Here is a 23499-nt window from a genome sequence, read left to right on the forward strand (position 1 = left end):
GGCTGATTAAATAATCATGACTTTGCTTTAAGTTCTTAGACACAATGAATAAAAAAACATAAAATCGATCGGTTTAGTAACTCACATGATTAAGGAAGAATAGTAAACGAGATATCATGATTCGTTTGGATATATATAGATCAAAACTACATAGTTTAAAGGGTTCTATATGTAAGCTTAGTTACATAACAGTTACATATTATTAAGCCATATATATATATATATATATATATATATATATATATATATATATATATATATAGAGAGAGAGAGAGAGAGAGAGAGAGAGAGATAGAGAGAGAGAGAGTCAAGATCAAATAAGAAGGAAATTTTTGGTAGGAAGGTAAGAAATTTTTTTATATGCATATTTTCTTAGCAAAAAATGAAATGAATCATTAGATGATTCAAAAGTAGGATGATTCACAAGAAAAAATTCCGAAAAAAACACCTTCATGATTCATTTTTAGGTAAATCAAGAGAAGAAATCACTTTTATGACAATTTTAGTGAATATCAATAAAATCATCATAAAAATGAATCATCCAAATGTTTTTTTGGGATTTTTTTGATGAATCATGTTATTATTGATTCATTTGTTTTTTTCGCCAAAAAAATAAGTCGAAATTTTTTTTCTTACTTTCTTACCATAAAAAATTTCTTACCGGATCTATCTATCTATATATATATATATATATATATATATATATATATATATATATATATATATATATATATGAGAAAAGTGAATATGTGGCTGTCATGTATGTAATGTTAGGTATAGAACCATCAAAACTGATTTTATTTTGATTAAAAAACACATTTTTCTTTCATTATTAGCTTATGCCTATTGTCTTTGAACTCATATTATATTTGATTTCATGATTCATTTCAAATATCTATCTATTTCGAATGTGTTTTTTATTAGACCTCTAGTAGGTTTCATAACTCCTTCAACACCTATCTTATGTATACTTGTACGATTTTTCTATGGTGGCTTATGGAAAGAGTTTTAGTGAGTTTTTTAATGAACAATTTCAATCTTTCAATATAGTTTTCTTTATTAAATTTCAATTTGGAGACCTATAAGTAGTTGGTAAAATATTTTTATACATGGTTTGTGGTGCAATATTAAACTTATATAATTTCATAAAAATATATAAAAAGCTTAGCATAAGCTCTAAGAGATGACACAAAAAAGATGGATGAGAGATTTGATTGCATTCTGTTAAAATTGTGTAGTTTTTTTATGGTTTTATATCTAACATTAGGTACATGACAACCACATATTCCTTAAGCCTATATATATATATATATATATATATATATATATATATATATATATATATATATATATATATATATATATATAATTTTAAATTTTCATAATTGATAATTAAGGTATACATAATTTTTAGATTTGGTCCAAAAACATTTTGGTTATTTTGAAAAAAACTAATTATTTAAAAGTTAAAGTTAACATTAAAGGACTATTAATACAATTTTCAAAACTATAAAGACCACGAGCATAATTTTCATAAAAGTCCTCAAAATACAATATTATGCAAACCATAAGGACCCATTATAAAATTATTTCCTTAGTTTATCATATATGTTTCGGGCCTTCGGGGCAGGATGGGTCGCGAGGACATCCGGATTTACTTGACCCCGTTTGAACCGCAGTTAAACCGGAGCAAGTACCTTTGTTTGTTTCACATTCACATTCTAGGTAGAGAGAGATGGCGGAAGAAGAGAATGGGGCGGCCGGCGGCGGAGAGTTTTACCTGAGGTATTACGTAGGCCATAAGGGGAAGTTTGGCCACGAGTTCTTGGAGTTCGAGTTCCGACCAGATGGTAAACTCCGTTATGCCAATAACTCCAACTACAAGAACGATACTATGATCCGTAAAGAGGTGTTCCTCACGCCTTCAGTTCTCAAGGAATGTCGTCGTATCGTCTCCGATTCCGAGGTTAGTTTTTCCCCCTTTTACCTTTGTTTAATTTGCAATCGTCAGGGGTTTAACAGATTTAGGGTTCTGTTCTTATTCTTCTAGGGTTTTCGACATTGTTTGATTTATGAACAATTTTATCTGGGGTTTAGTTTGCAAATGTTAGGGTTTTAACAGCTTTTAGGGTTTGTCTGGTAGATTATGAAGGAAGATGATAACAACTGGCCAGAACCAGATCGTGTAGGAAGGCAAGAACTGGAGATTGTGATGGGGAACGAGCACATCTCTTTCACTACTTCAAAGATTGGTTCACTCATGGATGTGCAAACCAGTAAGGACCCTGAAGGCCTTCGAATCTTCTATTATCTTGTTCAGGTATGTAAACCATTTTAACTATCTTTTGAGTTTATTCTCATGATCACTTGTCATTCTTTGGTGATGATGATATTATAATGTTATGTGGTATGTCATTAATCATTTAACAGAAGTTTTTTTCAAACTCCTCAATAATTTAAAAATAGCATTTTTATCTATGCTAAACACAATACAATCTCTTTTGTCATGTCTTATGTCATTAATCATTTAACCATTTTAACTATCTTTTGAGTTTATTCTCATGATCACATGAGAGTATTTTTGCTGATGAATGTTTGAAAAATGCAGGATTTGAAATGTTTTGTGTTTTCACTGATATCACTCCACTTCAAGATCAAGCCAATATAAGGAAAAGAGTGATGGAATGTTTGAAGGTGTTTGTTAGATTTGGGGAAATTGATGTTTAATGTGATTGAAGTTTGTATGAGATGAGTTTTGTGTTAAAAAAACATGTTATCTTTTGTTAGGTGGTCATTGATATTTGATTGAAAGTTGGAATTAAAATTGTAACAAGTGCAACTGCCTTTTTTTTCGAGCTAAGAATTTTTATATAACTGTTTGTTTGCCTGAGCTCTCTTATAATGTTGTGGATATTTTGTGTTGAGAGTTTGTAATTATTGGATTTGACATAAAATTTGAAATATTAAACACATCAGGGCATCTACAATCCAATCCAACAATAAAACTTGTTTTTACATCATTTTTGGTGTACAGTTGCACCTAATTTGGTGTTGATGAATAGCAAAATATCAAATGTAGTTCGATTTCCAACTCAATTCATTTTTAGTTTATTGTTTGTATTATAGTAAATTGCTAAAATGGTTATTCTAGTATGTGGTTTTCTTTGGTTTGGGTCCAAAAGTTAATCTTTTTGGAAACATATTTAGAACAGCTCCTATAAAAGATCTTTGAGAGTTATATAATATAGAATCAGTAAATCTAACCATTCTTTTTTGGGTATATATATATATATATATATATATATATATATATATATATATATATATATATATATATATATATATATATATATATTGCAAAATAACTACATATTCCGGAAGGGTCGTTCCAGAATGAATTCCGGATTATTATTTGGGTGATCCGACCCATTATGATGGATCTGGATGCCTATTCTGGAGTAACTACATATGTTCTGGATTGTGATTTTGAATTTCAAAATCTGGAATATAATTTGAGGCGGCAACTTCATTCCGGAAAGACGCATTCCAATTCCGATGTTCCGACGATCCGATAAAATTATGACGTTCCGACTCGTTTCCAACATGCAACTTCTATCTCCAACACGTATCGACACCCATCTCCGACATGGAAGATGAGCACCACGACCCTGTTATTTTACGGGTATGTTCTTCGTTTTCTATTGTTACTTATTGTTCCAGATGTAGTAGACCATCTCTGGAATAAACTGAAAATGTTTCAGAGATTAAATTAAAGATGTTATTGTTGTAGGATCAATTGAAAAATAATTTAGATGTTTAGTTATTGTTAATTTACATCGAAATGTCTTCCAGATTTTAATATGTCATTGCGGAACGCAAAGAACCATTCTGGAACACGATGAACGCACCCGGAACTGGTCTGGAATATTGGTCATTTGCTTTTTAGAATGAAGTGCTAACACCTTTTTTTATTTGTGCAGCACGATATGATTGTTGATGCATCAATTACAGTTGTGTAAACCCAAAATCGGCGGGCAAATCCTTACGACATTTAGAAACAGACCCGCATGTGAGACTATGTTCCGGAATACATGTTTCGGGAGGTGGTTAAACATTCCTAATATAGATAGAATCCTTTACTTCTACATTACGTCTTTTCCCACGAAGTTGTTACCGACCCCCGAAGCCAAGTAAATGAAATGGTTTTTGAGATTAGGGTTACAAGTTGTCTTTTCGGAATAAAGGATTTTGTCTCATCACCGGCTTCCGGTTTGGTGACTATTTTCCTGCTTCTGCATCCGGCACCACCTCCGTTCTCGTGCCTTTTCTATGGTCTCGACGAATGTCTCGATCAAACTAAACCATGTTATGAAGGTGTTTAAAAATTCATTTAATGAGTTATCAGATGAGGATGCAGTCCGTGTATATCTTCTATACCTGTTGGGGAAGAGTTTCAATGTCCGGTTGGCTAAACAGCTTGTTACAGAAGAGTATTTCGCTTTGCTATCCAACCTTGATGAATTCAACATACATAATGTCATCTATTTTATAATTACTGATTAATTAAATTACCAACCGTTACTAATATGTTTTAGAAATTAAATTGTTAACTAATTTTTTATGTAGCAGATATCCATGGGGAAGGATAATAATTTGGGATCAATTGTACAAACAACTACATACTATATTCAATAAGGTTGAGAAGCTTATAGATTCAGAAGAACCGAAAGAGAACGAACCTCAAAAACTGACCTACACCCTACAGTGGTTTTTATACGCTTTTAAGGTAAGTATATAATGAAAATTTTATTATTTCTTTTTGTTTGCTAACATTCTAACTATTTTTTATTTATTTGTTTGCTAACATTCATATATGAATTTTTGAGACTTTTCCGGTGAGCACTTTATTTGGTACTCGACAACAGAATGTGATCCCTCGGGCTGTTTCATGGTCAAAACTGAGGGCGTTACAAAAGACTCACTGCAACCAGTTTTTACAAATAGACGACATATGGTTACTTTATTTTTTAAATATGTGACGTCTCCAAAATCACAGCCAGAAAAGACCGGTTTCATTTATGCTTTTAAAATAATTTCAGAATAAATCAATTGATTTAAAAAGAGTTGCGGAATTTGTCCCCAAAACATTACATGATAAAATAAGATTTATCAAAGCATTTCTTAAAGAATTGTATATTCATTATATATCAAAACTCGGGATGTCATGTTCCGATACAGACACAAAAGCATAAACAATAAAACATAGATCTTACATAGTTATATACAACTACTGGTCTATAAACAAAAACATCTTCACAAGTTCTCCAACTTACGCTTTTGCGCCACTACCTGTAATACAAAGAAACAATAAATAATTATATTTAATTTTACCAACCAACAATAACCCGATTACCCATTCTCATTATCCTCACTTTACGTCCCTATGACAACAACTATTACAAGGGACCTAATCTAGGATTTTCATCGGGACGGACACTACTGCAGAGGAGTTTCCTCAACAATTAATGTCCTAAGGCAACCATGAGGGGGGATAGAATACAGCGAATGAACACCCAAGTTCACCAACACCTACAGGTTATGAGCCTACCAACATTCCACAGAATTGTCTAGAAAAGTCTGAGGTCGTAATCCATATTATGCTGATTGACTAGATCACAATCACATCGAGGCCTCTCATCAGTTTATCACACATCAACTATCTACCCAAGTTCTACCCAACATTTTTGTAGATAACAATATACATATGCATTCATATGCAACTTAAAAACTGATAAGATACTCATTGAATACTCCTTCCAAATAAACAGATAACATATATATATATATATATATATATATATATATATATATATATATATATATATATATATACACACACATATATTTATACACACGTAACACATATTTTAAAGTAGATACTTAATATCTATGTGTTAGAAGAAAGGGAATATACACTCACTTGATAAGACGATGATCGGACAACACCTTGTCTCTTATCTGATAAAACTGGGACGTTTTCTCTAAAACCGGGCTTTACGCGGGCAAAGTTTCAGCTCGGAAACTTTACTCCTGGGGATCCTCGGGGCTTCGGGACTTGCTTCGGGTCTCAGGAATGTTACCGGGGCTTCGGGGGGAAAGCTTGCATGTAAAACGAGGTAAAACGGGAGAGAGAGAAAGAAATGAGTAACAAAACTCGGTTGCCCACGACCTCTATTTATAGGGGGTTGAACATTGGATTACGGTGGGCGTAATCTCAGAGTACGCTGGGCGTACTCCCTCTACAAGTAGTACGCTGGGCATACATCGGGTACGCTGGGCGTACGCTTTAGATCAAGCCTAATGCGTCATGGCTTACAGACTCATGCACTCGAGTATTGGGTCAGGTCGACGTGGCCCACTTCAGTTCATGCATACGGGTACGCTGGGCGTACTCTTTTTTCTCAAACTTCAAAAATTCGTATCTTTCGCATACGAGCTCTGTTTTTGACGTTCTTTATATTCATGCGTAGGTGCGACTATGATCTACAACTCTCGTTTAGACTCCGTCGGCTTAATTTGACTTTTATTTTTATTATATTATTTTTAGTAGGCCGGGACAGGAAAACTTCGTTAGAAATTCATAACTTCTTCATCTGATGTCCGTCGTCGTCTGTCTTTCTTCCGTTGGACTACTACCGACGAGATATTCGATTCTCGTTTAGATTGTTTCGGCTAGAAATCCCTCGATCTCAAATCCTAACTTCGGGCTGCATACCGCTAAGTCGAAACTTAGAAAAATCATAACTTCCTCATACGAAGTCAGATTTAGACGTTCTTTTTATGCACGCTCTCGGTTTAACGTATTCTACAATTTTCTTTTAGACCACTAAGGCTAAATATCGCTCTATCATAAATTGACTATTTACGTCATTCAGCGTTGAGCCGGTTCTGTCGCGAAACTTCGATAGGTCATAACTTCTTCGTTATAACTCGGATTCCAGCATTCTTTATATATTCAGAAACCTTGTCACGACCACTACAACTTCATGTATCGATATCGGGTTTATCTAACATTTTATTTTTAACGCTTAAATTATCCTTAATTCAGTTAAGTCAAAACAATTATGCATAAATCACATAATACTCAAATAATACATTCTTATTATTTCAAAATGGGTTACAAAGGCTAACCAAGACTATTACATCAACATTAATGTCTAGCCTAGAAACACAAGCATTGCAATTCTCTCCACCTTAGGATGCTTCCGTCCCCGGAATTACACATCAACAAACAAATGCGGAAAGCGACTCATCATGTCATTCTTCGTCTCCCAAGTGAGATTTGGCCCATTCGTATGTTTCCAACGGACAAGCACTAACTCGACCATCTTGCGTCTCAACTTCTTAGTCTTTCGGTCAACGATTGCCTCTGGTTCTTCAATTAACCTCTTGTTCTCATCAATTCTCAACTCCGAAAGTGGAATCATGTCGGGAACTTCTCCCGTGAACTTCCTCAAATAACACACATGGAAAGTGTTATGAATTCCATTCGGTTCTTCGGGTAATTCGAGCTAGTAAACTTGGTTCCCAACCCTCTGAAGAAGTTTAAACGGTCCAATAAATCTTTGACTTAACTTTCCCCTTTTACCAAATCGTATAAGTGCCTTCCACGGCGAGACTTTAAGAAAAAACGAATCCCCAACTTCAAAATTCATCGGTCTTCTTTTCTTGTCAGCATAGCTCTTTTGATGATCCTGAGCTGCTAACATTCTCTCCCTGATTATTTTCAGCTTTTCAGCAGTTTGATGGACTATCTCAGGTCCCATAAACTGCTTTTCCCTAGCCTCAAGCCAACAAGACGGCGTACGACGCTTCTGTCCGTACAAAGCTTGATAAGGTGCCATCTTTATGCTCGAGTGGAAACTAATATTGTAGGAGAATTCTACCGAAGGTAAATGTTCATCCCAGTTACCTTGGAATTCCAGGGTACATGCTCTCAGCATATCTTCAAGCGTTTGTATCGTTCGTTCGCTCTGCCCATTAGTCTGTGTATGGTAAGTTGTACTCAAACACAACTTGGTACCCAATTCCTCTTGTAGACTTCTCCAAAATCGCGAGGTGAAACGGTTGTCACGATCTGACACAATCATTAACTGAACACCGTGAAGCCTCACAATTTCCTTCACGTAAGAATTCGCAAGCTTATTCATAGACCATTTCTCATTGGCTGCTATGAAATGCGCACTCTTAGTGAAGCGATCAACGACCACCCAAATCATGTCGTGAACATTCTTTGTTCCAGTCAGTTTAGTGACAAAATCCATAACAATGTCTTCCCATTTACCCATAGGCACAGGTAAAGGTTCTAAACTCCTGTATGGTTGTTGATGTTATGCCTTGACCCGCGCACATGTCACACACTCCACCACGTACTTTGCAATATCAAGCTTCTCGTCGGTCACCAGTAATAGGGTTTCAGGTCCCTATACGTTTTAGTGCTGCCATGATGAATTGAGTACATGGTTTTGTGAGCTTCTTCCGCCAGAAGATCTCTTATTCCTCCTGACCTACGTACCCAAATACGATCTTGGAATACCTTTAGTCCATGACCGTTTGTACCAAACACTAGCGTTTTGCCCAAACGTTCCTCCTTCTGGTCATTCTTTTCAGAAGCTTCCTTTTGAGCTTTCTTTATACTTTCCCTAATGGTTGAGAAAACTTCTATCCTCAAAACTCTTGGCTTTTTTCTCACAAGATTGACTCTCCGAGTGAGAGCATCAGCGACAACATTTGCTTTACCGGGATTGTAAAGTATCTCACAGTCGTAGTCCTTAAGTAGTTCTAGCCAACGTCGCTGCATCATATTCAATTCTTTCTGACTAAAGAGATATTGAAGACTCTTATGATCAGTGAAAAGTTTTCACTTCGTGCCATAGAGGTAACGCCTCCATATCTTCAGAGCGAAAACTACCGCTGCCAGCTCCAAATCATGAGTGAGGTAGTTCTTTTCATGCTCTTTCAGTTGTCGAGACGCATATGCTATCATCTTTTCTCTTTGGGTCAAAACACAACCCAACCCAACACCAGACGCATCGTTATAGACATCGAAGTCTTCAACTCTATCGGGTAAAGAAAGAATCGGTGCCTCACATAGCTTCTTCTTTAGCAGCTTGAATGCTTCTTTGTGATTATCACTCCAAGTATAAGTAGCTCCTTTGTGGGTCAAAACTGTTAGTGGAGTAACGATCGAAGAAAAGCCTTGGATAAACCTTTGGTAATATCCGGCCAATCCCAAAAAGCTTCGGATCTCCGTGGGACTTTTCGGTTGTTCCCACTTCATCACAACTTCAATTTTTGCTGGATCAACCATTATCCCTTCTTGGTTGACCACGTGACCCAAGAATTGGACTTCTCGAAACCAAAAATCACATTTGGAGAACTTGGCATACAACTTCTCATTCTTCAAGACTTCTAACACTTCTCGCAAGTGTTGGCCATGCTCCTCTTGGCTTTTCGAGTAAATCAGAATGTCGTCTATGAACACTGTCAAAGATTTATCAAGGAACGGATTACAAACCCTGTTCATTAAATCCATGAATGCTGCTGGAGCATTGGTTAGTCCAAACGACATAACCAAAAACTCGTAATGTCCATATCGTGTTCTGAATGCAGTCTTTTCGATATCCTGCTCTCTCACCTTCAGCTGATGATATCCTGACCTTAGGTCTATCTTTGAATAATAACTTGAACCTTGTAGTTGATCGAACAGGTCATCAATCCTCAGCAACGAATATCTATTCTTTATTGTTTCCTTGTTCAGCTCTCTGTAATCGATGCACATTCTCATACTTCCATCTTTCTTCTTCACGAATAACATCGGAGCTCCCCAGGGTGATGAACTAGGTCTTATGAAACCTTTGTCCAATAACTCCTGAAGTTGCATCATTAGCTCCTTCATCTCCGTCGGTGCTAGTCGGTAAAGTACTTTTGCTATTGGCGTCGTCCCTGGTAACAAGTCTATTATGAACTCCACTTGTCTATTAGAAATTCATAACTTCTTCATCTGACGTTTGTTTTCGTCTGTCTTTCTTCCGTTGGACTACTATCGACAAGATCCTCGATTCTCATTTAGATTGTTTCGGCTAGAAATCCCTCGATCTCAAATCCGAACTTCGGGCTGCATACCGCTAAGTCGAAACTTAGAAAAATCATAACTTTCTCATACGAAGTCATATTTAGATGTTCTTTTTATGCACGCTCTCTGTTTAACGTATTCTACAATTTTCGTTTAGATCAGTAAGTCTAAATATCACTCTATCGTAAATTCACTATTTATGTCATTCAACATTGTGTCGGTTCTGTCGCGAAACTTCGACAGGTCATAACTTCTTCGTTATAACTCGAATTTCGACATTCTTTATATATTCGGAAACCTTGACACGACCACTACAACTTCATGTATCAATATCGGGTTTATCTAACATTTTATTTTTAATACTTAAATTATCCTTAATTCAATTAAGTCACAACAATTAGGCATAAATCACATAATACTCAAATAATACATTATTATTATTTCAAAATAGGTTACAAAGGCTAACCTAGACTATTACATCAGCATTAATGCGTAGCCTTGAAACACGGGCGTTACAAAATATTTATTTACTTTATAATTTATGTTTATTTATAATATTATAATTTTGTTAGCAGGGTAATAGACTCGTTTCGAAGTTGGAGCCGATGGAAGATGAGATGCGTGTTGAATGGTGGATTGTTAGCTTGGCATGGATTTATCGTCATGATTTTCTTGACCCTGAAGTTCACAAGGCACCTTCCCTAACAAAATCACCCAAAAACTCCCCTATCCATGAGCCTCGATAAAAGAAGTCATGGATAGATGATCCATCTCATTCGCCACCACAACCACCGTCGGCTGCTGACCCATCAATTGACAAGGACGAAATTATTAGTGAGTTGTAGAACGAGGTCAGTCAAGTGAAAAATGAGGTCCATGAACTTCGCGAGCAGTTGCGATATCAGGAGGAGCACTTAGCAGAGCATGAGGCTACTTTAGCCATGGTTCTAAAACTTATCAGTAAGACTCCCGGAGATGATGTGGGTAGCTCGAAATGGATGTAGGTACATTTTTTAATTATTTCATCGTTTATGGTCGTTATGTTTTTGCATCGTTTACAAGTATACATTATTGAACCGTATATGGATATTACAATGATAATGAGTTATGAGAGCATGATTATATCATAAACAGCCCCAAAAAGCCGCTCAATGTTGACCATGAACAACTGCTGAATGTCGGCCCTGAGCAACCATCTCCGGTTATTCACCCGTCGGATGTAATAGAGGTTCCGCAGGATGAATACAAAACACCGCCGCCAACACCTCTTAGGTGTTCTAAACGCTAAAAAGTTATGACCATATGGTATAAGTCGTCATGGATACAAATGGACAGGAAAGATGTTACATGAAAACAACCAACACCGTTAGAAAATCTCTTAGATCCTATTGTACACACTGTTTATAAAGAACAGGATGGATCGTTGTTGTTTGGTCACAATTATTTGACCGGTTTTGCTACCATTGAGTTTTGGAAACGGTTATATGCGGATAGTCATGGAGGATGGTTGTCATGTGATGTATATAATATAATTATTTGCTTATTACATAATACACTTCTAATATCAATACTTACTTTACTACAAACAAATTAATTGTCAACACATCATGATGTGGATCTCATTGCTGCTAGAGCGTAGAGCGGATGATGCTCGGTGCACAGTTGCGCCGACAACTTTCAACATTGATACATATGACTAGAGTGACATGACTGGCGGATCCGTTTACCCAGCTTGGGCAGAGTGTGATACTATATAATATTGTTTGGATTACATTACCTAAGTATTTACATACTAATTTATTATTTCGAACTTTTTTTTTGTAGCTTTACATCTCAATCAACATACCACAAGCTCATTGGTTTTTGGGTGCTTTGGATTTGAAGACACTGCAAATGACTATATGCGATAGTTATTGGAAGGGCGGCTACTGTTTTGAAAATAAGGATTGGTGTATAGGTCTGAGAGCACATATCCACAAAATGCTAGTGGGAGCCAACTACTGGGGTACCATATCAACTGATTCAATCTCACTTAAGAGCTTCAAGTCGACCCTCGAAAAGGCCCCCAAACGTACCACAACAGATTGACAGCAGAGGGGATTATGTGGTGTTTTTGTGTTGATTCATGGAGGCGTTGATCACCAAGACATCGATTTCTATAGAGGGTAAAACCACCGGTCCATAGGTTGTGCGTTATAGAAAACGACTAGCGGAAATATTTTTGGGTACAAGAACAAAGATAATTTGAACATCGTATTTATAATATAACTTACAGACACATCCTTTATTTATTTTATGTATTTATTAGTTATTTGTTCATTTTAATAGCATTTTATATTTTATCAAACCAAAAATTATACATTTTATGAAAACAAAACTTATATATTTTATGAAAGCAAAACTTACATGCAAAAAAAAAAAATCAAATCTATTCCGTAACCATGGTCCAGAATCATACTCCGGAATTCCAGATACCTCTCTGAAACAATTTGTTTCGAAGAATGTTGTTACTTTAAAAAAAAAAAATAAAAAATTATGGTCATATTTGTCAAAAAGGTGTTTCATTAGATTACTCAATTTCTTAGAATCAATCCTAAAAATTGGGTTTTACCATTCAAGATATATTTTTTGGTTAATATAACCAACTATATAGATTTTAGTAAATGTTTTTTAAGTTTTGATTTTTTTACAATTCAGCCTATTCATTCAATATCATTTTATCCCATTTCCAAATTATATTTAGCTATCGAATCTTCATCGTTCTTTGATTAATTTTTATATCTTAAATTCATAATCGACATTTAAATTTTTTTTTCTTATTTTTATAACTATATATATAATACTCTTATCATCTTTTGTATTTTCGAAAAAAGACCGGATATAGTTATATTTCTAATTTTCCGTATTATAATATAATTATTAAACTAATTATTATTGTACACATAATATTTATTTTTAAAGTGATTATGCCCATGTAAAAAAATAAAAAGAAAATGAGAGGGCTCTCTAAAACATTTCACAATAATAGGGATAAATTAATTAAAAAAAGCTTTTAAAATGGTAAATAATTGAAAAAGGGTTATGATAAAAGGTTTTGTTATATAATTTCAACAAAAATATGATATGACAAAACAAATAAGCTTTAGGAGATATCAATGATTGTGGATGATCTTATGATATGGTTTCAATTATGATCATGCCATATATAAACGACTATTTTAACTTTGGATATATATTATATATATATATATATATATATATAGTACAATCGATTATTATTATTATTATTAAATACAAAAGGGCCAAACAATACCACATTGACCCCACCCTTATTCATCACAATATTCGGCATCTCCCTCCTGCTTAATGTCTTCGTATATGATGATTTTAAGTGTTTCAGATAAAGCAGAACACCATCTGTATTGTACAATGTCATAGCAACCATTGATTCGCCACAATCAATGTCACATATTACAGCGCTACCCTGTAATTTTTTTCGTTATTGTTAAGGGGGAAGTACTGAATACGAAGACATAAGTCATATAACCTCTTAAGCCAACTAGATCTTCTTTATAATATAAGTTCTACTATGGTACAAAAAGCAGAGGGCCAATGTGCATTGATTTTGGATTCAAAAAGCCCAAATCAAAATTGAAAGGGAGAAAAAGGAGAGGGACAATGTTATCTGAATCCAATCAATAAAAATGATGTTTTAAAAACATACTGATTTTTTTTAATAAATTGAGCATGTTTTAAGAGATGTTACAAAGCTGATTCTATTTACATGAAGCAATTCAATATTTAAGCTTTATGAACCATCTTTGTGACATCCATTAAAACATGTCCAATCTAAAAAAACTCATTATGCTTTTAAAACATCATTTTTAATATATTCTAACAGAAAATCTCAAATAACTTATTTAAACATAGAAAAAACATCATAAATGTCCCTGTGGTTTCTCAAAATCTGAAGTTTAGTCCCCGTGGTTTAGATACGTCATAGTTGGTCCCTGTGCTTTCAAAACTTTTGACGATTGGTTCTTATTGCTAACTCCGTTAAGTTTTGTTCGTTAACTGAAGGATATTTTCGTCATTTCACTGCCAGAGGGACTATTTATGATATTTTCTCTTATTTGTTTTGAATTAAATATAATTATTTAATTTAATATATAAAAGGTCTCTCTCTTATACTCATTTTGAATGAACCACTGTAAACTAGAACCATCTTTATGCTAATCTAACACACATAAACACCACATAAATCAGAACTCAAGCTGAAGTTAAAGCTTGCAATCCATCTCGTCTTGTTTCTGCTAGAGCTTATGAAGATTTTGAAGCTTACATTCAAAATTGAAGCTTACATTAGAATACCCAGTTCAATGGCTTACACCTAAATTCATTGTTCTTCATGACTTTTTATCACCAATCAACACATGTGATTGATTCAGAGTGAAAAAATGAGAAACTGTCCCAAATCCTTTAGCATCAAGATCTTCACGCACACCTGGATGATTGATCGAGTGAGTAACGATTTTATTGTAACTAGGTATCGTAGTAGTTCCAAAACAGGGAAGAAAGTTGAAATCATAATCAAAGAAGAAGGTATGGGGATTTTTAATAAGGGAATGGTGTTTTGGGTCTTTTCTATGGGGATTTTCAATGGGTTCAAGAACCCTAGTTTATTCTTCTTCCTCTATATGTTATATCAAATATCATATATTTGCAGAGGGTTTAACTTTGAGAGAGTGTGTATGTTCATATGTTTGATTTTCTACAGGAAGAAGGAAGAAGATGGGTATGTTCGTATGGGATGAAAGGAAGATGGATAGGTGGGTGGTGAGGATTGATTTCATATTCAGTGAGAAGTGGTGGATTTCAAGGTCCGATGATGATGATCCTTGCGAAGGTTCAACAACCATCGGTTGTGGGAAAGAAACAACCATTGGAGAAATTACTTGCGGTTGGGGATGAGCTGGAGATCACGAGAGAGGCTAAATAGGGAGGAAATAGACGGGAAGTGATAACCGGTGGTGGTTATGGTATTGCTGGAAAAAAATGGAGGTGTAGGGGTTCATTCCACAAATTTAATTGTGACAACCCGAAATTTATTCCGTCGCTGTAACCCATTTCCGTTAATAGAATATTTTATTATTATTGTTATTAAAATTTCCGTTAACATTTGGGTTAGACAAATCAATTAATGTTTTATTTTATTTTATTTTTAGTGTCAAAATGAAATAAATAAAAACACGTGTGATACCCTCAAAGTTATTTGAGAAAAATTTTAGTTTACGACTAAGCCGGGTTACGACAATTTAATCGGGTAAAATTATAAATTCCGTTTAACGTCGGTATGGGGCGGATCCCCACCTGGCCTCCAACTCAAGCCCTATATAAGGGTTGAGTGGCTTTCACTTGAACCTTTTCTCACTCCTAGAAGCTTTCTCTCTCTACTCTCTCTCTACAAGTGGGTTAGCCAAGAAACACCTCATTCAAGCTCCAAAACAGTAAGTAATCCTTCCTAGCTTGCCGTTTTGCTTTGTGTACATGAAAATTCGGGATTTAACCACCCAAAATACCTTAAAAACTAGAGTTTACGGTTGGGGAAAACCTCCCAAAACCGTAAACTCCTATAAAGGGGTTTTGAAGCCCCAAAATCCCTCCAAAACCTTCCTAATGCTTATCTATGACTTAGAAACTTGCATGCATGAAGTTAGAAACCCAAAATCGTGCCTTTAAGGGAGTAAAAATGAGTTTACGGTCCATGAACATTCATGAACCGTAAACACCAAAACCGTAAACACCAAGAAGGGTGTTTTGGTGTCCCTAACTCCTTCCTTAGCATGTTTAATGGACTAGAAACTTGTATGAATGAGCCTAGGACCACAAAATACAAAGGAAGTGTAGTGACCAAGGGTTTACGGCCGTAAACCATAGGGTTCACGACTGTAAACTCCCAAGGAGTGGTCCAAGGACCGCAAACTCCAAGGGAGTGCCCCTTTTGAACCCTAATCACTTCTCAAGCCATGGATTTGATCTTAGAACCCTTTCTAATGATACAAGAGACTTTAAAGCACTCAAATACCCACCTCCCATGAGTTTACAGCCGTAAACTCATGGAGGAATTGGTTCCTCAGCCGTGAACTCACCTAGGGTGAGTATTTGAGGAGTAAACTCCACAGTGAGGCCTTATACTCCTTCCTTGCAACCCAATAGCCTCCTAGCACTTGACCAAAGCGTTTTTCTTCACATTAGGATGTCTATACATGTTTAATTAAGTGTTTAGTCACTAATTATATGTAAACATATGTCTTCATATGTTTCTAGGGTCATAGTGTGTGTTCAAGTCTTCACTTGACACGTAGCATCCTACACGACATTTCATCCACTCCACTCGCTGCAGGTGAGTTCACACCCCTTAATTAACCTTTCAAATGCTTTTAAATGCTTTTATGGGGGGAATACAAGTTGAATCCAACAATTTATAGTATCAATCACATGTGATTTGTAGTTTACAATCATAAAGGATTTCTATACTTTTAACCGGTTTGCCATCAAAACTGAATTCAATGCTTTCAAACTCATTTTCATATTAAATTGTTTTAAAAACTATTTTCAAACTCTTTTAAAACTTCTTATGTTTCTAAAACATATCCACACCAATATATTTATATAAGTAGGACTTGAAGGACTTAGGACTGATAGCTCGCCTTATTACCTGCTCTTATTTGATTGGGGTCTTAGGGTATATTGTTATCTGTCCGACTGTCATTGAATTCTTAGTTATATATTGCATATATTTGTGTTGGATATGAATACCTTCACTCAGTTTACTACTTACGAGTATCCAAGAATGACTGCAAAATACAAGTTAATTATAATAGGTATAGTTAAGGTTTACCACTCCCCACTATCATTACTATGATACTTACCACGGTTAGTACTATTATGAGTCCTTACATGTTAAGTAATACACAAGAAGAATACTATAAACTATACAAAGAACATTAAATACATTGTACCTAGAAGCACACTATACACTAATACCAGAGAACATACTAAAACAGAATGTGATACACTATTTCTCCATACGACACTTTACTGCGCCTTCACCGTGTAACCTTAGTCTCCTGGAGGGAGAGTGGGCTCTACGTGTATAGATCTATACCGGGCGGATACTCATACATCCCGACTGCTAGCTACAGTCCGAGCCGACTAGGCCCAGGGATGATAACATGCTACCACACTACATATGACCTGGAGGGTCATGATACATTCAATCGCTTATCCGCATGGTTACATACATATTCATATTCGGAACCCTAATCTAACAAATTACGAATTTAAGGTAAAGTAGACTCCCCGAGGTGTAATAAATACATATCGCTACCTAGAGTCTGCGGTTAATTACCATCTAGTCGGCAGTATCACTGCTAGAATAATACATTATTTTCCCATTTATTTTGTTCAAATGAAGTCCAAATTATATTTTTATAATTATGAGTCTAATTGGGAAAAACTTTTACATGCTCAAAGGATCAAACTTACCAGTAACCAAGTCTTGGCAGAAGACTACTTTTATTAGAAAATATAGGATTTTCTAGAAATTCACACTATTTTCAAAAATAATAATAACTTTCATGTTATACGATTGTAAACATTTTCATACAAGCAATGACACTGAATTCTTATGAACTCACCAGCTTTATGTTGATACTTTTTTTCAAAATAACTTGTATTCTCAGGTCGGTAATAGACAGGTACAGATGCTGTTTTTGAGAAAACAGAGCGCATACAAGACTCCTCTTTATTTTTGTATTATACTTTTGGAGTCTAACAAATTGTACAGAACACGCTTGTATTACAATTACTATATTAATGCATTGGATGTTGTTGCTTGTTTTTACTATTATGCATTGTTATGATACTGTACATGACGTCCTCCATCCCATAACGTATTCCGCCATTCTCGGTTTTGGGGTGTGACACTAATTTACGGTTACTGATAGGAAGGGATGTCGGTAGATCTGTTGGTTTTAATCAGGGTAGGGGCAGGAAATCACTTACCTTGGTCAGCGACATCCGATGGTGGTGGTGGCGGAAGGTGGTGATGGTCGCTTCCGGTTATAATACAGATGGGGTTCAAAGTTTTTGGAGGTGAGGGAGGAAAACAAAGGTGTGTCTTTATTGCTTAAGAGAGAGAGAGAGAGAGAGAGAGAGAGAGAGAGAGAGAGAGAGAGAGAGAGAGAGAGACCTTTTATATATTAAATTAAATAATTATATTTAATTTTAAAAATAATAATAATAAGAGAAAACATCATAAATGGTCCCTGTGGTAGTGAAATGATGAAAATGCACTTTAGTTAATGGACAAAACTTAACGGAGTTAGCAATAAGGACCAATCGTCAAAAGTTTTGAAAGCACAGGGACCAACCATGACGTTTCTAAACCACAAGAACTAAACTTCAGATTTTGAAAAACCACAGGGATCATTTATGATGTTTTTTCTTAAACATATAAGGAACTATGAAGTGTAAAAAAAATCATGAGGGGTGTCTCAATTTTTAATTAGGCATGTCGAATTACAATTAACAATTGTATAATAATAACCACAAGTTAAGTGCATATGATTAAACCGTATATAATCTTTTTTTGGAACTGGCGGAAAACCGTATATAATCTAACTTGCTAGTGATGCTAACATAATGAAACCAAACTATCCCCCTCATAACCACAAAACTCAAGAATTGCAAGAAATAGCAAAAGGAAAGATGAAGTAACCTTGAGAGCAATTCAATATGTTTTACAATCACCTTGGTGAACGTGTGTTATGGATGCCAAAAGTGCATATCCAGGTAGTTAACTCTTCCATGTCCAAAGACCAGTCTAGAATGGTCAATGGATGCCGTCACATTCCAACAATAACTAACCGCTATTGCATCTGGAATACTTAACCACTAGACACATCCACCTCAAATGATGTGAATGTCATAAATAGTGTAGAAAGCATAAAAGAAACTAGAGGGGTTCCAAGAATTGACTAATTGCGCATTACATGTCATTCAACCAACCCACGTAACTCAATTATGTAACTCGATTGATCGAGGTTGATGTTTGTCCAAAACATGGCCAAACATTGCCAACCTCCTCCCTCAAAGACTAAATTTTGTAGGTTTGACAAATGAGTTAATTAAATAAAAGACGTTATATAGATGTAAAAATGGTTAAATAATGACATCGACGACACCACGGAGGGTGAGGATCCATCAAAAGTCATCCTTCGTCAAACGACGGGAAGGGACAAAGTTAAACGGACGACATCCTCATCCGCAAGTAAGAGGACCGATGACGTACTTTTAGAAAAAGATAAACAAATATCTACATTTTCTCGGAAAAACGAAGGAAACTCGTCGTCAAAAGAAAAAAAAAACTTACCAATCTTAAAATTTTGAACACAACGCCCCAAACTGGATATCGTGCCAGAAAATGTAGCAACATTTTTAAAACATTAACGAATGGCCTACGAAAAATACGACGATTAGTTTCTATGTTTTTGATATATCTATGTACGTTTTAATTTCTATGTTTTAATTTTTATGTATTTTTTGATTTGTAATGTAGGTTTTTTAATATATATATATATATATATATATATATATATATATATATATATATATATATATATAGAGTTAGACTCAAATGTTTTCACTATCTATTGTGTGTCCATATGATTGATTATGAACCAATCATTTTAGTTATTTTAAGAAAGTAATTAATGCATATTAAATGCTGAAGATGTAATTAATACCTATTATATCTTCAACATGTAATATGCATTAATTACTTTCTTAAAATAACTAAAATGATTGGTCCAGAATCAGTCATACGGGCACACAATAGATAGTGAAAACAAAATAACCTAACCCTATATATATATGTATATATATATATATATATATATATATATATATATATATATATATATATATATATATATATATATATATATATATATATATATAGACTTAGGTTATTCTATTCTAACTAATTATTGTGCGGACGTATGGACAGTTTTATTCTTTGAGAATGATAAAGAAAATATGTTGTTTGATAATATAAATATGTTCAATTTTATATAACTATTGTCATTAACATACATTCTCACTAATTAAATCGTCTATAAGGTTATTATACACTTATTATTATTCTCATTTCTGTCAGAATGTTTATTGAGTGATATTCTGTCAGAATGAAAATGAGTGAAAAAATATGTGTGAGAACAAAAATAAATAATAATTAATGAGAATGCATGAAAAAATGACGCTATTTTTGTAAGGTGAACATATTCGTATTTGCTAAACAACTTATTCTCTTAGTAATTCTCATAGAATAACATTGTCTAAACATCCGCACAATAATTAGTTAGAATACTTGAACCTAACCCCCCCCTCTCTCTCTCTCTTTATATATATATATATATATATATATATATATATATATATATATATATATATATATATATATATATATAACTTTTATTAGTAAAATGTTTATTTGGTTTTGAAAATTATGTTTTTTTATTTAATGTGATACAAAAACATATTCTCTCCATCCCATATTAATAGTTCATGTTTATTTTTCTGTTTGTCCCCTAATAATAACTTATTTCTAAAAATAAGTAACACAGTTTACCACAATATTTCTTATTATTAGTTAAACTACCATACAATTAAATGCAACTACAGAGGAATTAAATACAACAAAAGATAAGTCTGTCATTTAATTTAATAAAGTTAGTAGTAATTAATGTTCTTTTTTTTAATCTGTATGTTTTTTTGTCCGTAACTATATTTTTGGGACGGATGAAATAATTTTTTTAGCATGTTTTGTGTGGTGTGGTTGTAAGCATGTTTTGAATGTGATGTGACTATGATGATCCCTTTTTTAGTATACATATACTAGTTAACATATTCCTTATCCTTATAGGCTTATACATTGTAAAAAATATCTAAAACGACCCGGTCAACAAAACCTATTCGAAGCTTGATGAAGACAAAAAATAGTTGAGCTTGATGTATGCGAAGACCTTTGTCTCTTATGTGTTGTCGTTCATCTCCACTATTTGAAGCAAGCTTTATTAGGTATATTAATAATGACAAATATTATTGAACACTTTTAGTGTTTCAAATGCGAGTTCAAAAATTGACATCCACGAAGGCACATGATATATCTCAAACAACCAAAGCCACATATCTATAATCTCAAAAGTAAAGCCTGGACCATATCATATGGAGTTATAAATCAATTTCTGCTTGGTGGCCGAAGTTAGAGATGGCAGTGTAGTAAGGAGGATGTATGAAAAAGAAGGTGGGACTCGGTGGAGATAGATGGATGGAAGTGGAGGGAGTCATTGTGAATGGATTAGTAGGTAGGGACAGGAGGCGCCAGAGGTATGGGGGGATGGGTGGAATGTAGACCTTTTATTATTAAATATTATAAGCAAAATATTAAATTAAATACAAAATGTTTTTTTAAGGGAAATAGAAAATTTATGAAGGAAAAGAACCAACATTAACATGAATGGGATGCTGGACAATATACGGTACAAAAAAAATGAAATTATAAAGCCGGCAAAACTTTGACGATGCAAATCAAGATTGTTACCCTATATCAAAAAAATAAAATAGATTCGAAAGACACCAAAGAAATGTTATATCAGCCTATTTGTCTTCTTGTAGTTGGATCTCCAAGTTTTTGGAATGCTCCAAATTCCACTTGAGCATCCAAATCTGGGTCAATACCAGCAAAAACATCTCTAAACAAGGTTCGGGCACCATGCCAAATGTGTCCGAAGAAGAAGAGCAAAGCAAATGAAGCATGTCCAAAAGTAAACCAACCCCTCGGACTGCTACGAAAAACACCATCGGATTTCAAAGTAGCACGAAAAAGACTGAGAATGCTAATGACTGGAAAGTAGTGCAAAGACCTTCAGGTATGAAGCAGTGAGCTGATATGATAGAAAAATGTCTGTCAAATTGTAAATATAAGCATGTTCTGTAGAAGCAACAATAATTGCAACAAAGTTTGTAGTAAAAATCAAGATTGTAGATTCCAATAAAAACAACTTAGTCTTTCTTTGACAATGAAGAGGGGCATCAACATCACATTAGCATCGTCATAAAAACTATATCTATATGGATAAAAATAGCATCAACATAAAAACTATATCTATATGGAAAAAAAATAGTTAATGACAACGAACAAAACCCCAATAAATCCTTAGAGAAAGGATGATCTTTTTGTCAAAAGGATTTGGTGGACGTAAATTAAAGAAAACAATATAATGCAAGGAAAAATTTTGGTTTACTCTTCGAATAATAATACTCTATATTTAATATTTAAACAAAACTATAAAATTGGTCTCCTTTTACAGAAAACCTGTTCAAACCCTTAAAAATTATATATATATATATATATATATATATATATATATATATATATATATATATATATATATATATATATATAGAGGGAAAGGTTATATGGAAAATAAAGAATTAGGGCAACACATGTTAGAACCAATATAAGCATGAGAACACATCACTTTGGAATAACTACATAAATAACTTTCATAGTACATTGCTTACGAATAAAGAAATGGACACGTGTCAGTTGATCATTGGTTCCAACATATGTTGCCCTAATTAATCATTTTCCATTGAACCTATCCATATATATATATATATATATATATATATATATATATATATATATATATATATATATATATATATATATATATATATATATATATATATATATATATATGTCTAAACTAAAAAAACTATTATTTATGCTTCATTATACAAATTTTAATATTTATTAATTATTAATTAGAAAAAAGATGCTCCCTCTCACTCTCCTTCTCCCTCTGTACATGTAATCAAACTACACATACATACATAATTCAACTTAAAAATACCACTATATTTGTGGTTTTCTTATACACTTATAGTTTTTTTTTTTTTTTTTTTTTTAATTTGGTGTTTGATTTTACAGTCCAATAAAGGAGACATCAGTAGAACCGATTTCACCGGGAGGGGGCACGATGCCATTGGAAACTTCCTGATGTGTAATTTACTGCTACTAGTTTTAAATTTATATTTGCACTTAATCACAACTAGACTCCTACACAACTAATTAAGTAAGTATACTTATTCGGTTGGTAGTATAGAAATGGTAAGAACTAGGGAAGAATCCCCGCTTTGCAGGGATGAAAACGCTGAAGAAATATAAACAAGGAAACAATCCGCATGTTTAGCACATCCTTTACATATTACAGAAAGATCTTAACTTTCTTGTA

At 34.0% G+C, this 23499-nt stretch overlaps 1 protein-coding gene across 1 annotated transcript; it reads left to right on the forward strand.

The window, feature by feature from the left end:
• The first annotated feature begins 1681 nt into the window (after nt 1–1681).
• LOC111902132 (protein mago nashi homolog) lies at nt 1682–2890 on the forward strand. Its single transcript, XM_023898000.3, has 3 exons — nt 1682–1966; nt 2144–2320; nt 2609–2890. The coding sequence occupies exons 1-3, from the start codon at nt 1736–1738 to the stop codon at nt 2666–2668; spliced, it is 468 nt and encodes a 155-aa protein (XP_023753768.1). The 5' UTR covers nt 1682–1735; the 3' UTR covers nt 2669–2890.
• The last annotated feature ends 20609 nt before the right edge of the window (nt 2891–23499 follow it).

The sequence above is a fragment of the Lactuca sativa genome, chromosome 9 (genome assembly GCF_002870075.4).
Source record: "Lactuca sativa cultivar Salinas chromosome 9, Lsat_Salinas_v11, whole genome shotgun sequence".
NCBI lineage: Eukaryota > Viridiplantae > Streptophyta > Magnoliopsida > Asterales > Asteraceae > Lactuca > Lactuca sativa.